This window comes from Apteryx rowi, unplaced genomic scaffold (assembly GCF_003343035.1).
Source record: "Apteryx rowi isolate R43461 unplaced genomic scaffold, aptRow1 scaffold_14, whole genome shotgun sequence".
NCBI classification, from domain to species: domain Eukaryota; kingdom Metazoa; phylum Chordata; class Aves; order Apterygiformes; family Apterygidae; genus Apteryx; species Apteryx rowi.
In genome coordinates this window covers 2,331,530-2,347,622 of record NW_020447641.1, presented here as the reverse complement: position 1 = coordinate 2,347,622, position 16,093 = coordinate 2,331,530, and the positions used below count along the sequence as shown (strand labels likewise).

Below are 16,093 nucleotides of genomic sequence, written 5' to 3'. Positions count from 1 at the left end.
GATTCCGTATTGTGAAATACATACTTGGTAGCTTCCTCCCATCTGCTGTTCCTCTATCTATAGCTTTCCTGTGTGACCCTGGAGCATTTGCCCTGCACATAGACACTAACTTGTGTTCCAGCTATGCTTGAGGGATACTTTGTTACAAGGTCATGTATTTGGAAATGCTGCAGTGGTGCTGCTGAAGATACAGCTAGGGTAGTAATTAAAGCACACCTGCAAATGCCTTTCTCTTATTTATGTGAATTTTGATGTGTGCGGTAATGGAGTGTCTAAAGGACAAACACAAATTTTGCTGTACATAATGATTTCTTATTAGTGTGACTTGATTATTGTATGTGTGCATGTGCGTAAATGGAGGTAATCCAGCCTGGATGTGGTCATTGATTCAGAATCATTTCCATGTGTGTCAGATTTAATATTTTCCTATTATGTATTATTTGTATTACCATAGTATTTAGATAGGCGAACTCTTTGTCTTGAGGCCATTCTAAAAATGTAGGCATCAGGTAGATGAACAAGACAGCAAAGAAATAATGGCACATTATTTATTGTTAAGCGTTTTAAAACAACGGTCATAGCAAACTGCTTGCCAAGTCATTGTTCCCAACAAAACAACTTCAAGAGGAATTTTGAAAAATAACTATGCTTTTATAGGCATAGGGGACTTTTTGAGTACATGTTGAATTTGTTTGAATACAAAGGAATTTTGAAAAACAGCATGATTTGTGAAATGAAGGTTAATATTTTCATTTAGCATAAAAAAGTTGGAAATAATCCAAAAAAGGGCCTTGAAAGTGAAGAAAAACAGTTGTGATCAAGGGAGGAGTAGGGGAGGTAAGTGGAGATAATCAGAAAAATGGGCAAGTATTTGAAACATCCCACTAAAGTGATCTTCAGTGTTGTATTTTAGAAGGAAATTGGCGAATTGAGATGAAACATGTCAAGACTGGAGATGGAGCTATAGTCAGAACACAGCGATGAACTGGACAAGAACATCAGTTCTGTGCACAAAAGGGAAAGGATGAATCTTGCAAATGCTATGCAGGTAAAGTTTTCAGGCTTTAAACCATGCCACTTCCCCAGTTGCTCCACATCTAGCTGAGTTAGGTGGTATGATGGCAGAAAATGATATTCTCTAGAAATAGAGAAAAAGGCTTGAGGTGGAAAGTTTTAAGTTCTGTTTGGGCTATGCTGAACTTGATTGATGCCTAAAGTTGATGCCTAAGTTGATGCCTAAACCACCCATGTGGAGGTGTCAGAAAGATGTATTGAGATCTTAGTTTAGTCAGAAGGATGTAGTAAGGAGTTTGTTTGTTTGTTTTTTAAATCTGATTTGCCAACCTAAAGTTCATAGGCAAGTTGATTTTTGCAAATTGGATCATCTGCAGGTGAGATATAAAGAAGGGGAGGACAGAGAAAGAAGTGGAATCCTTTGGAGTCCCCGAAGAAAGTTAAAAGGGTAATGACCATCTTTTGAGAAAGGTAATGCAGGGGAAAGAAAGTAAAGCAAGAGAGTACAGATAGAAGCGCACAGACTGAGAATGAGCTTGGAATTTGACACTTTTGCTGTTCTTTCACTTCCTTCAGCAACAGTGAAATGGTGGATTTTATATTGTAAACTTCACTCAAACTTTTGGATTATGTATGCCTTATATATGTCTTAAGTGTGTCCAATGCATCCTTCATATTCTGTTTTTAATTCCTGTTACCTAATTCCATTTGTGGTATCCCTTTGGGATCATTCTTGACATACATCAAAATTTTCACCTTCTGGGGCAGTATAGTGGCATGGCTATGACATTCTTTACTTTCTGTTCTGTAATTCTGAATCCCTTAAATATTCCTCTCAGCTAGTTCATCTCTGCTGTTTTTTCTCTTATGAGATTTCTTCATATTTCTTCATGAAATCCATACACCATAAGACAAATAGTTGTTCTGATTTTTATTCATACCAGAATATTTTGCCTTCCTGATTTTAGTTTTTCAAATACAGTTGTAGCTCATCCAGTTCTTTTAATGTCATTTTTGCCTAATCTGCTCATTGATCCTAATGTGCATTTATTTTTCACTTGTCCTAGTTTGTTTCCAGCTTCTGAGTGTGACAGTCTTCTGTTCTTTTCCTCATTGGGTATTTTGTGTTCTGTGTTAATTGCATTCCACATGTTTTTGGTTTCCTAGTCTTCTGTTTAAAAGCTCCATGTCCAGTGCAGTAACATTAACTTTATTGTGATCCTAAAGGTGACATGATTGTTCTTAATGCATCTCACAGTGTTAACACCTACGGTTAATATGTGCGTTACTGTTTTAGGATCGTTGTTGTTTTGAAGCGCTCACTCTTAGTCCAGCTAGATTCTTGGGATTTGATGCTGTACATTTTCAAAACCTGACAAAAGTTGTCCTGCAAAATGTTTAGAGACCTGTTTGAAATCTGCAGGATTACTCTTATAAGCTCATTTATGTTCTGCATAGTTCTTCAAAACCTGCTTTATGGCAAGAAGCTAATCAATAGTTCTATCTTGCTCTAAATCAAGCTTGTTCTTCTGTAAGCACCATTTCTAAGAACTTCATTGTGCTCTGCCATGTCCTATTGAATACTCAGAAAGTTGTTGCTACTATTGCATTCGCTCATGTCATCATGTAACTTGGTAGTTTTTGCTTTGCTACATACACTTTACTCTTGTTCATGAATGTAACTAAGAATGTTATGCATTGCCTACTTTATGTGTTCTTCACTTGCTTGCTCTAGCTCTATATTCATAACTTGACAAATTGGTTGCATGACAGCAGCAATCAGAAAGCAGTAAGATAGTCAAATTCTGGAGATCTATAGGCAGCGGTTGGAAATTCAGGGAAGAGGAAGTAACGAATGAACAATTGCAGAGATTTTCAGGCTATAGCATACAAAAATATATTTGTAGTGGGAGCGGGAGGGAAGGGTGAGCCTGAGAAGAAGGATTAGAGATAGGACTAAGAATCAATAAAAGTGCAAAGGTGACAAAAGTGACAAAAGTTCCTTCCTTACAGAAGGTGAAGCTTTTAGTACAAAAACCCAAGTCGTCTAAGTGCTCACCTGCACAGCAGTCATTGAGAGGTAAGTGCTGAACTTTAGAGTGGGAACTTCCATTGGTTTGGCTACTGGTACCTGAGCCTGCTTCCTTCTTCCCAGGCTTGTGCTGTCATCCTGTGGAAGAGAAGATACGGGGAAGAATGCTTTTAGGAGAGGCAGTGTGGGGCAGGGTGGCATGGGAGGGTTCGGTTCTGCCCTTCTCCCATCTCTCCAGAGAATGTAATCAGGAGTTTTCTCATTAACTGGCTGGGACTAGGGTTCAACAAACTGTGACAAGCTTTTTTTGTGGACAGTTGTGGGCATCTTTGGTGACTTCAGCTGAGATTCGCCACTCCTTAAAATCCTCGTGCATAATAGAAAAATGACCTTAATTAGAAAATAGCTAATGTCAGGTACCTTGAACATAACGTTTGGTTTGAAATAAAGATACAGACTATAGAGTAGCTATGTGCTATTACAGCTGTTCTCTGGTCAACTCTCTGCCTACCTTATACACTGGTATGCCAATTGGGCAGGTAGCAGATGGAGAGTTATGAAGGATCTCTTGTTTCCAGAAACTTGGTACATCCTAACCTTGGGCTTGTGAGCTCTACTGGTTTCCAAGTCTTATTAACCGTCCTCAGCTATAGTAACTGATAGCATGAGAGAAGATAACATAATGCAGATGCTTCTAGTGAAAATTAAGCAGCATAGGGGTGTTTACTATTAGATTTTATTTATTATTATTTTCACCTGCTTTCAAAACCAACAGTTACCTTAACTAAATGGTTGGTTTTGAGAACAACATTGAACAAAGAAATCCTGCAATAAGGTGGATAGCTTTAGATCTGCTCTGCAATAATTTTATTTATACACTGCTTATTCACCTCTCTGTTAGCATTTCTCCTGTATGAATAGTGGGTTTCTGTCATAGGGTACTACTGGGGAGAGAAAGAAGTCTGAAGAAAAGGAAGGGCTTCAGGTAAGCCATTGCTCAGCAATACCTGCGTTGTGCATCTCCTCTCCTAGCATTATCTCCTATCTGCAGCAGAGTGCAGAAGTTAGGAAGTTTTAAAGTTGAAGTCTAAAAAAAGTGAACTGTTCTTTGGAACCAGGCAAGACATAGAAGCACTTAGTTTTTAAAGAAGTTAGTTCATTACTGGGGATAATGAGTCTTTAAGACAGATTTACATGTAAATATTTGTTTTAAAAAAAAAATCTCAAAAAAGGTAATTGCTGTGGCTGATTAAATAATATTTTTAATAAGGTAGTCTTACCACTGTACCACTCTGGCTACGGCCTCTCTGAGGGTAGTGCTGCAAACTGGCAAATGGGCTTGAATAAACACAGGAAGCGCTGTGCTATGCTGCGCTGCGCTGCGCTGTGGGGTACGCGAGCTGCAGCGGCCTCGTGCCAGCCCCGGGCACGAGGGCGCTGGCGTTGTGCATATGGGGAAGTTAAGGCTGAAGGTGTCCTTTCTCACAGAGGTGCTCTTTGAGAGACCAGGAAAGGGAGAGGGCACCGTGGAACACGTTTATCATGTCTTTGTCCACAAGGGCTTTTGATCGTTTTCCCTGCACATGGACCGTTTCAAAGCACTGTTCCCTCGGCTGGCAATTGCCCCGTTCAGCAACCTAACATCGTACCTTGGTATTTTATTGTATCTACCTCCCCAGCTCACAACACAGGAGAAAAAGGAAGCTGCTGTTTCATTACTTGAGCAATGTGGTTACCAGGCTTCCGGGCAGATCTGAGTTTCACAACAGTCTTCTGCAATGGTAAACAAGCTCTGATTTGTCTTGCATATTATTATAGTATTATTATTATTATAATCTGTTTTATTATTTTTCTGTTTTCCTTCTGTTTTTCCCTAGTTGTTTATTTTTTAATATGTTGATGATACCTGATCAGGAATGCAAGTACTTACTTTTGTAAGATAAATTGTTTCTTTAGAGGAGGAAAATGAGAGAATTTCTGGAAGCACTTAGTGGGTAATCAGATTATGCTGTTTGCCTCTGAAAAAAAAAATATTTTTTATTATATTCTTTTCATAATTGCATGTGACTTACATACTGCTTGTTAACTGCAGATGTACAAACATGCACACAAGTTAGAACAACATATCAAGCCAAAGTTCATCTGTAAAATCCTTTCTAAAAAGTGTTTGTGAAGACAGACGGTCACTGGTTTTCAGCAGTAAAGTCATTTTTCAGTTTCAATTTGCTGCTGTCTTTTTTGTGATATCATGAGCATACAAATTCCCATTAATCAGTTCCTCAGGAATAATACCTCTCACTTTTTCTTAACGTGAGACACTTGGGACTTGAGTATTACTTGTTAGTAACTAAACCAGCTAGACAAGTAGTTTCCCTAAGTCAGAGGTGCTGATTTAGTACCAAACTATCTTGACTTAGGCTGGCCTGAGGCTTTTACTGTCTCTTGTGTCGAATGCGGAACTGCTTTAGTTTGCCAGTGTCAGTGTGGTATGTGCAGTTTTGCTGGAACCAGGGATTTCCCCTTCTGCTCTAAAACAATTAAAACAGATGGTTTCCCAAGAGTTAATTTTGCTGGAGCCTCGACACTAGAGCATGTTGACCAGACAGAGACTGGCATCTAGTGCTGCTTATGCTAATTTCGGTGTATTTCTAAAGAAGCATTTCACCAGATAAAATGCCACTATGGTGCTGGTTTTAACGTGAGGCAAGTATGAATCTAATCCAGCTGAGTACAGTGTGAACATTTTTGCTCTGGAGGAATATGAGTTACTAGATAGTTGTGAAGAAAGTAGTACCAGATAGCATGGGAACTGGACCACTGTAACAAGTGATTAATCAGAGTCCACAGTATCTACTCTTCCCTGCTGCATTCAGACAGGCTGGTTAGATTCGGGGACCTCAGTGCCATTTCTGATGGGCACTGACTCAGTTCAAGTCTGGCTGTAAATTAGGTTCACTTAGAAGGATCTGTAGTCCTCTGGATAATATAGGACCCACCATTTAGAAGAGGCAGTTTGCTGGTTTGGGGAGCTGGATGCTGTGTTTGCTATGCTGGAAGCTTGGTGCTCCAAGAACCTGAGAACTCGGTCAGGGTACAAAGTCGCTTGAGTTAACTTGCCAAATTTGTTACTGTACTTGTGTGCTGACAGCAATAGTTATTAAAGCTCATTTGCTGCTTGTTCTGTTGAGTTCTCCAATCCTGCGTTTGCTTTCTGTTTCCAAAACACATGTGGTGGATTAATACAGTTTCTTCTTTGTTAAAGCAGAGTGCTCTCTTACAGATAGCCTATTTAAGTAAAAATAATAAATAGAAAACTAATCAGTGAGGGGAATCATCTGAGACAGTGTGTGCAATTTAATTGATGTACCTGCAGCGAGTGAAGAAGTACTGTAGGCTACTACTTTTATTTTCTGCAACACTCTGAAAGGAGATAAGAGACTGGTATGGCCACAGCAGCGCTATATCTAAAAGGAGCAGGCCTTTTTCTAAGTATAAGCAAAGCAAGCAGTCTCCTGGGGCAGCAAAATAGCCAAGACCCAATTCTTAACACCGCTTTCCAAGAAAGCCATGCTGACTTCTAATGCCAGGGAAGAGGTTAGGTTTGTGGGACAAAAGCTACTGCAATTGAAGCAATTAATTTGATTCTCTGGGCTCAGGCTTAGACTTTAGCTTTGCTGGTGTAGCTCCACCTTTTCATGAAGAAGGGGCAAACTGGACCTGGTCTAGACCTAGATCCTGCACTGTGGGGCAGCAAAAGCAGTTTTGCTTATGCTGTTGGAAGCTTGAAGAGAGCTTTGGTGCAAGATGCTACCATTCCCACTTGGTAATATGTAGAGGATATTAAAAAAAATTTGGAAGCCAGATTAGAGGTAAGTAAGTGAAACTGATCTGTGAGGTTTTGTATACATTAGTAACTCTAGTATTTCAAACCAGAAGAACAGACTTTAGCCATGCTCTTGCTGGTTTGAACACTTGCAAAATCAGGACTGCAAATTGGTACAATTTTTAGATTCCCTTGATATGCCATGGTCATTTGGCACTGATAATACTACCAAACAATGAACTAGCCTCCTTTTGAGTGTCTTCTACCAGCCATTTGCTCCAATTTTACCAGCTCATCAATTCTTAAAATTTACTTCACTCATTATTTAAAATGGATTATTTTAGTGGGATTTTTCTCAAAATGCAAATGCAAGGCTTTACCTTTAACCGGAAATCCAATTTTAGGTAAGAATATTTTTGTCATCTTTTTTGCAAGATTGTTTACAAGAGTAATAATTTTGGTTTAACTATCACTGCATTTAAAACACTGACAATATTACTTCTTTCATAGTGATTAAATGGACAGTAAATTCCTTGTCTGTCCCAAATAAGTAGTTGCATAAGATTTTTTTATAGTGGTAGCTGTTAATAGAAGCTGAAGATCTTGTGAATTCACATTACTGATTCTAGTGAGGTGGAATTCTTTTTCCTTTAGAATGGCCCTGAGTAATGGAATAGTTAGTTTATTCTACATACAGATATGTTACATGATAGTACATCTTGAATTCTGTCTGGAAGGTTCAGGTGAAGTTTTAAATAGGGAGAGCCCCTAAACTTTAGGAATAAGTTTTAACAGATGGAGAAAAGAGTTCCTATCATGGAAGAGAGTAACAATGGTAAGAAAGGCTTTCCACAACAGATGGTGAATGCTACGTTGCCCCTTTCAGAAGATAGAGAATGCCTCATTGCATGCAAATTTATAACTAGTAATGTCACAGTATTTCTACATTCTTACATGGCAAAGGGTGGGGAGGGTGCATAACAAATTCAGTGCTTATTTCTTTTGGCATGAATTAGTTGTCTATGATGTAATCAGGCCATTGACAAAGATATATTACTGCAGTAACTGCATGTTGCTTTGTACTTTGCACAAGCACTGTATTAAGAGTAATTCTAATTACTGTCATTTGGAACTGTCTTATCTATTACTAGTCTCAGTAGTATTACTGATCTCTGCTGCAACGTTGCACAAGACAGCGCCTGCTATCCTTCCCAGCATTGTTCCTAACCTCATTGCATGCATAACTGAAAGCCACTCAGCTTGGGAGGGATATACTGCAGCTGTAATACAAAATACCATTATTAATGAAAGTGCAAATACTGAAAAATTGAAGGCTCATTAGCTGACATACATCTGATGTCACTTCAGAACTAAATATCTGCACTTTCTTACAGAGATTACAGAGGTTGGTGTCAAATTCTGATCTGATGGCTATGTAAATCTACAGTCATTTGCATGAGGGAAGAAATTAAAAGCTGCATAACTCAAAGTTCTTGTTAGCCTAGCATGCTCAATCTTTTGCATTTTTCCTTTACTATAAAATGAAGAACACAAACACAAGTTTAAGCTTCATTTATTGAAAATTTCAGGGTTTTGCATAATCTTATTCAATATCTGCAAGTCTAAAAACATTTAATTCTGAATAAAAAATCCATTAAGAAAAAAACTATTGTAGATTGATGTTTTCCTTTGTACATTTTATACAATCAAATACAACTTGACTGCTCTTCAAAATTCTGTTGAAATTTTATTTAACTGCAAGTTTAAATGCCAAATCTTTCACTTATGATAAACATTTTCCAGCTGCTAAAGTCAAAGCACAGTTAACCTTTATAGTTTATTCCCTGTTTAAAATTTTCTATAACCAGCCAAACTTGAATGGGGAGAAATTCAGTAAGAGTTCTTAGTTAGAAAATAATCCTTTCATCCAGATGAACTCTGCCCATAATTGTTGCATTATTTTCCCTGTACCAGAGACTGCTGTCCCTAATCAAAGAAGCTGCTGCAGTTTAGTCTGGTGTCTTATCAGAAGCCTGCATTCATAGGCAACTTAAACTAATATACCACACTGAACTAGGATAAGTGAAGCGCAAGCACATTCTGGCTTGTTTTGGCACTGGATGTTTAACCTCTGGCAGAGAGGCAGAGCAGATTAGCTGTGGACCTAATCCCTTGAGAGGTGCTCTAGGAAAACTTGGCAGAGCTCATCTGTTGGAGGTCTAAGCTGAAAGCTAGAATCTAGTAGCTTAAATGTAAGAGGTAGATGTCAGAGAGTTTCACAGAGCTGTTACAGTATTGTGCAGATGGTTTGTAGCATCACACTTTTGGCGATGCAAGTGAAGATAGATCTCCTCTTTCTTCTAGCAAAAGGAAGAATCTTGATTTGCCTGCCCTGAGGGGACCTGATCCAAACCTTGAAAGTTGACTCCAGTGAGCTTTGGCTTATGTCCTGTTATAGATACACGATACTTTGCTGCCAGGAGATGTGGCGGAAATGGCAGAAAAATATTTGCCACACTGGGAGAAAGAGTTAATCTTTCCTAGGCTTTATCCTGACCAAATTAATAAGCTTGCCAATTCCAAGCAGTTGAGAATAGAACGCATCATGTGGGAAAAGAAGATATGCAGAACACTGAAGGGAAACAGTCTTATTTTGGACGCAGCTTTGCAGAAGGGACAAGTAGCTCAGCAGCCTTTGGCATCCTCTGTAATAAGTTCTGTAAGGAATAATACTTTAATTTATAAAAACTATCCAGAAATATTATTGCTAGGTCCCATTGTCTGAAGTTGAAGCGCAGCTCCTGTGTACTGTAGCCCTTGCTAGCATCTACTTCATTTGAATGAAGTTTGTTCATTCATATATTGACCCTGTCTTATCGCCCTAAAATAATTTTATCCCAGAAAGTCTCAAAGTTGCAATTCTGCTGTTAATACCCAGACGAACCAAGAACAAGCAGAACACTAATACACTCATTGTCTTTAAAACACTTTGTGATGAAATGATGTAGTTAGTTCATTTCTGTAGGGAATTTCAATGACTTGGCACATTGTAAAAATGGCTAAGTTTGAACTATTAAAAAAAGTTCATTCTTATATACTTAAGGTTTTTGGCAAGTTTTCCATACTCACAATGTACTATTAAAAGCCAGCAATTTGAGGATAGCTTTGCCTTAGTTAAGTCATGTTACATGTTCATTTAATCCTAAAATTTGAAGCCTGTCCTTATTGCTTCCTTAATTCATGCCTCCTTACTCATACAAACAGCTAGATTTACAAACACTGCTCATATGAACAGAATGTACTTACACAGCTAAGAGACCTATTAGGGTGAGCAAAAAGGAAAAATTTAGATGTGCAGCTATGCTTTTTTGATGCATATGCAAGTCACCCTCTTAATTGCTGCATTAGTCTTAGACATGTAGTAGAAAAATACTAATAAAAAATTGGCAAATAAAAGGGAAAAAATATGAGAAATGACTTCTTGAAAATGCATTACATGAATTCACATCTAGATGTGATCACACATAGATCACATCTATTACTAAGAGTTCAGAAACCATGCTTCAATTTGTGTGTGCATCCATCTGTGCACCATATATAGTCAGTTTATCTTGGATCTCATGTAACAGCCAAAAAGGAAAATGGGATTGCAAAACAAGACAGAAAAAATTATGAACAGGAATTGCACCTATTTTCTCTAATTCTTTTCAACGCTGACTCAATTACTCAATTTCACATTGACAGTGTTTATCTTTAAAGTGCTGATTTTAGCCATCTGTATATAAAAAAATGAAAAAGCTATAATTTTGTTCTCACAATGTTAGCCCAGTGTTTCTACATGATGCTGTACAACAAAAGCTGAGTATTTTTAAAAAACACTTCGCTTTGACGATAAATGATGGTAACCACAGACTACTCTGTGAGCCCCAATCTTGTAAACATGTAGGCACAGATTTAAATTCACTCAATGTTTAACATCAAACAAACCAAATCTAAGTTACCATTTAAAGTTTTATGCAAACAAAAAGATGACAGTATTAACATTACTTTGCATATGAACCCACATCCTTTGTGCTATGCATAAGCTAGTCATTAACAATGATTAACAAATGCTAAAAGCATGAAAAACAATTGTTTGTTAATAGCACTTGCAAAGATGGAAGAGCTTGGGGCAAGGCATTTTGTTCATGTTAAAAAGCCCCATATGACTTAGAAACCTGATGTGTCTACTGCTGTTCAAAAGAATCTGAAAGGTCACGTTTTTCTTTGTTTCTTTCCTGTAGCAATTTATTGCTTCCCCCCACCTGTATATCTTTATGATCATACTGAATATTAAGTTCTACTTTTCCTCTTATCTTCGAAGAGACTTTTCAACATATAAACCTGAACAGCTGATACCACCGCCATTACTCCCAAGTTGACCATGGACCAGAAATTCACTCTGTCAAAGTTGCTTTCTTGTATATTTCGGTCACGAGCTTCAAATGCTCTGAGTAGGGTCTGAATCTGGACACTTTTGCTTAGTCTAGCTTTGACGCTGTTGATGGATTCCTAGTAAATAACAAAAGAATATTTTTAGAAGGAGGAAAAAAGGACATTTCATATAAACAGATAGCTTGCAGTACATAGAAAGTATTAAATAATAATGTAGTAATACAGTATTAATTTCTTACCTAGTAGACAGTTAACTTCATTTATAAAACCTATATTTTATCACTGGGTTTTCATTAATTCATCTAACCTGTTTATTATTTGTCACCTAACAAGGCTTAATTAACATGGCATTATGGTCAAGTAGTAATACCTTGTTCCCCCCAGACATCACATACTGGAGGATAGGAGGTGTGATAGAAGTCAAACCTAAAACCATTTTTTTTATATTCCATTGTATCTTGGGGAACTGTGATTCCAGGTATTCAGGCAAGTAAAAAGCAATTATCTGTAAAAAAAAAAAATTAGACCCAAAACAAGTAATGTACTAGTGAGTTGCAAAACAAAGGTAGTTGTTTTCTGATGAATAATCTGATTAAGGCACCTTTTAACCCAAACAGGTCTATAGCTGTAGGGGAGGGGGAAAAAAAAAAAAAAAGAAAAAAAAGAGGTATTGTAATGTTACATTCCCATCTCTTTTCTTCTGCTTTAATTGTAATGGCCATAAACTACTGCTTCAACTTTGATACTAAAGCAGAATTTTGACTTTTAAAAAAATCTTGTCAATAGGATGACTAGAGATCCTATAAAGGAGATGAATAATGCACAGTTCGCCTCAAGGAAGTACATAAACATTCTGGCCCTAAGAACAGCTGCTCCAGATCCGCTCTGTGTTTAGGGTTTACAGAGTAAACACTTGGTCCTATAAACTGTTATGTTTCATCCACAGCATAATGGATAGTCACAACCTAAAGGCAAATCTCATCAAGTGTCAATTTTCTAGGCCTTAAGTTCTTGCTGTCACCATGGGACCTGAGGTAACTTTTAGTGAAAAGAGTAATGTGTGCAGTAACAGTATAGTAGATGAATGGTATAAATTAAAAAAAAAAGTAAAAAACCCCCCCATCAGTAACTTTTTCTCCATGGACATTTTCCTTGCTCCATATTAAACATAAAACATTTCAAAAAAAGCTATTTTTGGACGCCAGATAATTTTATGGTAATACTAAAGATCGTATGTCACCAGCAGCATAAAAGAACTTTACAAATAAGATATTTCTCCATTTTCCCCAGAAAATGTCTTGTTTATCTTTAAGCACTTTAGCAATTAAGGACTTTAACTGCTAAGTATTTGTGCAAGTCCTCACAGAAATTCCAAAAAGTAATATAATAGCTTGACTAGGTAAACAATGGTATCAAACACTAGTGTTAACTTCACAAAAATTACATGCTTTAAAGATCTGCAAGGACCTCAAATGAAGACAAGTTCCGCATTTGTTTTTCTTTTGGAAAAAATATTTTTACATACCCAACACTAACTCTCAGATCCATTAGAATATTACTTGTGATTAGCGTAAGAGGGGTTTCCTTCGCAATCCCCCCTCTAGACTTTGTTTTCTCTAATTGGCTTTGTCACTTTGTCACTGGAAGGGCTGTCTGACTTTCAGATCCAGTGTTTGGCTTAAACTATGTAAAAATACCTCATATATCTACAACACATTTGGCATCTCAAACATTAAGTTTGTTTTGTCATTAGAAAATCTGGCTTTAGTTTATTCCTATAAATAGGACACAACAAACAACATCATTCCTTATACCTGATTGTCTTCAGTAAGTATTCAAAATGAGTCTTTCTGGATGCCAATTTTACTTTTTTTAAACAGGATACCTACTGTCTGTAACTACCAGCAAACAAACAGTGGCTTTTACTGCATCCTGCTGAACACAGTGCTACACGCTACAGAAACACCAAGCAGTCCTCTGCTTCTGCAGTAATCTGAACGTTTAGTGATCATGGAAGGAAACAGAGCTTTGACTGGGAGGCAGTCATCTTCCTACATCGCACAGGACCAGTGTATAGTTTAAGCAAACTTTACCATTCACAGTAACTGAAAATCCTAACTGTGGCTGCTGTTGTCACAAACTGGAAGCAGTTTGACTCAAGTAAGCTTTAAGAATTAAAAATGAGAAGCAAAGCAGCCAAGGAGAGCAGGTCCCTCACAGATTTTCTTGGGATCAGCTGAGAACAGTTTCCCCCTGCAGTTGCTCAGTGCCTCAGGACATTATGTGCAGTATCTCTGCCAGATGAGTAACTTAGAGCACCTACTTCTCTCCACTTGCTTTAGCAGTAATACTACCATGCTCAGCAGCCCTATTAGCGGTTCACCACTACTCTCTCAGATGTCCTCTGAATGCCTGCAAAGGTGAACGTGCAGTGTGGTATAGATTATTTCCTGATCTAGCTAGATTGTTTATGAGATGGAAAAGATGGAAATAAAATTGATTAAAAAAATCTAATAAAGTAATTCCTAAATTGTCTAAGATAGAAATAATAACTCATATGCTGGCTGAGGCACCTGTGCAAAGATGGGAACAAGAGACTTGCCCAATACTATATTTTCAAACATGATGAAATCTATGCAGTGATTCCAATTCCATCACTGAGATTAAGCAATATTTTAATATTATAAATATTCATTTTATTGATACTAGGGAAAAATATCCCATTTTAGCAGTAAGGAAAAAGGAAGCTTGAATGGGAAGCAGAACAACTTCTAAATCTATACAGCTTCTTCTAGCTGACTGAAATTTTATTCCAAAAACTATTCTCAAGCTTCTGTGTGGAAGCAAGAAATCCATGGTATTGGGCTTCATGTATCAGTAGAACTTCAGGCAAGTGGAATAGCTTCCAGGATGATGTATCAGACCAAGACTGAATGGCTGAATGACAGCGAGTTTTTCTAAATATTCTTACATTCAGAAGAATTTAGGATTGAATACTTACCAGAATGTCTTCCAGTTTCATATCCAGGAGATCTGTGCCTGTAACGTACTTCTTCCAGTCCTCTTGATCTTGTCCTCCATCTTCTCCCATGTTGTCCAGGATCAGTTCAAAAAAAATAACCTTCTCAGAAATGGTACTGAATGTGTTGTCAAAGCAGAACATGTAATCACCATCTTCTGTTTCTACACTGTATATATAAACAAAATATTGTTAAATTAATTACATTTTTAGCACTGGTCCTGAAATGATGAGTTTTATTAGCAAGTTTTCCTCTTTAAGAGGGACAAGCATGCATTTAGGAATAACTCAGTAAACTTTTTATATAAAAATAAGAAATTTAAAGACACATTACAGATTGCACAGTCACAGTAAAACCAACCCTGCCTACTCTTAAGTCTTAATATGATGAAGATAGCAGCAGCTTACTTTTACTTTTTCCTTTATTTGGCTTTTGAAACATTGTGAATGACTAAGAAAAATCTATAATATCAGTGGGATTCTTATACTCTAATTTAATGCCTTGATAAAAAGAGAAATAGGGGACTTTTCCCCTTATTTATATGACTGACAACATGTTTTTAATATTAGATTGTGGATACCTTTTTCAACTCCACAGTAATTACTTTTGTTCACTATTAACAGCTATCATTAAAACAAAAATATCCTTCAGCTTATGGTAAGATCCATGTAAAAAGCATTAAGTGTTTATAAAAAGGTAAAACTTACGTATGAACTCCATCTGATTTTCTTTGATCAAAAACTAGAGTTTCACCTTTTGGAGACAGTAGATGAAAATCAACATCCAATCCTGCTCCATCTAAAACCTATGAAACAACAACAACAAAAAAAACAGTGAAATTCCTGTCTGCATTGCTGAAGATAAGTTTCTAAGTAAGGGAACTGTTGCAGGAAGAATTTAAAAGGTGAATCTGTCTATGAGAGTTCAAAGTTTCATAGTAACTGTATACAACATAACAAAACTGTGCTGTTTTAACAGTACTAACATGGCTACAGTTGTATCACTACATAGGTTGTGTTGTAGAAATTCTCAACAGGAAAGGTAGTAACTGGGCGGGGGGCAGAGAGGGATCACATTTACAATGACATTACTAAACCTGGTCCATGCCAGGGTGTGTGGAGGTGTGCGGGGGCGTTTTCCAGTGAGTTATGAGTATAGAAGTCATCTACTGCTGAAATCAAGGGCAAAGTTTGCCCTGACTGAAAGTAAGACTGGAGATGCACCAAAAGAGAAAATGAGCTGCTAACAGTTGATCAAATTAAAGACATATGTAGTGATATACCTTTAAGGCTATGATACAGTCTGAACATACTGAATCAAAACTTTGTATCAGCATAGCACTTACTGCATTATGTCGTTGGAGAATGACCTGCATCTCCACTTTAAATATTCTGGTGCTTTAGCCACTAAATTGAGGATAACTATTAAAAAAACTCCCCAAACTCTTTCCAGTAACACATGAATAGCATTCCTTTTCTACACATTCAACTGGAAAGATGAATCAATACTATTACCATTAGTGCAGAGAAATTTATCTCTGAGTAGAAGAAGTAAGTTCCCTGTTAAAGACATTTGTTCTCTTTGTAATAAATTTGAAAGGGCCATTATCATTACTTTGCACTGTCTTTCTAAAATAGGATTTTTTAAAAAACTTTAATTTTGCTTAGACAGGACTGTGAGCAGAGCTTGATCACCTCCATCTTTGATTCCTGTTCCATTTTGCATGTAACTTAAAGCAATTAGGAAATAATCAAGATTAGCAACTCAGTT

At 37.2% G+C, this 16,093-nt stretch overlaps 1 protein-coding gene and 1 long non-coding RNA gene across 4 annotated transcripts; both read right to left on the bottom strand.

The window, feature by feature from the left end:
* Positions 1 to 60: 60 nt before the first annotated feature.
* LOC112961858 lies at positions 61 to 6,327 on the bottom strand. Of its 3 annotated transcripts, XR_003252135.1 has the most exons (5): positions 6,043 to 6,327; positions 4,977 to 5,064; positions 4,696 to 4,819; positions 3,074 to 3,184; positions 61 to 2,401 (listed from the first exon to the last, which is right to left on the bottom strand). It is a non-coding gene; the product is annotated as an uncharacterized LOC112961858 (long non-coding RNA). The 3 variants fall into 3 exon arrangements; XR_003252134.1 differs by having other exon boundaries at positions 4,977 to 6,327; XR_003252136.1 differs by having other exon boundaries at positions 61 to 1,138; positions 4,977 to 6,327.
* Positions 6,328 to 8,426: 2,099 nt separating this feature from the next.
* TMED5 (transmembrane p24 trafficking protein 5) lies at positions 8,427 to 15,698 on the bottom strand. Its single transcript, XM_026057586.1, has 5 exons — positions 15,669 to 15,698; positions 15,031 to 15,128; positions 14,305 to 14,491; positions 11,674 to 11,808; positions 8,427 to 11,420 (listed from the first exon to the last, which is right to left on the bottom strand). The coding sequence occupies exons 1-5, from the start codon at positions 15,696 to 15,698 to the stop codon at positions 11,202 to 11,204; spliced, it is 669 nt and encodes a 222-aa protein (XP_025913371.1). The 3' UTR covers positions 8,427 to 11,201.
* Positions 15,699 to 16,093: the final 395 nt, after the last annotated feature.

Excerpts from the sequence above, each read along its gene's own strand:
- TMED5 (XM_026057586.1), bottom strand. The coding sequence starts at position 15,698 with ATGCAGGTCATTCTCCAACGACATAATGCA. Across the intron at positions 11,809-14,304 it reads TGAAACTGGAAGACATTCTG|ATAATTGCTTTTTACTTGCC; the intron begins GTAAGTATTCAA and ends TTTTTTTTACAG. Across the intron at positions 11,421-11,673 it reads TGATGTCTGGGGGGAACAAG|GAATCCATCAACAGCGTCAA; the intron begins GTATTACTACTT and ends GTTATTTACTAG.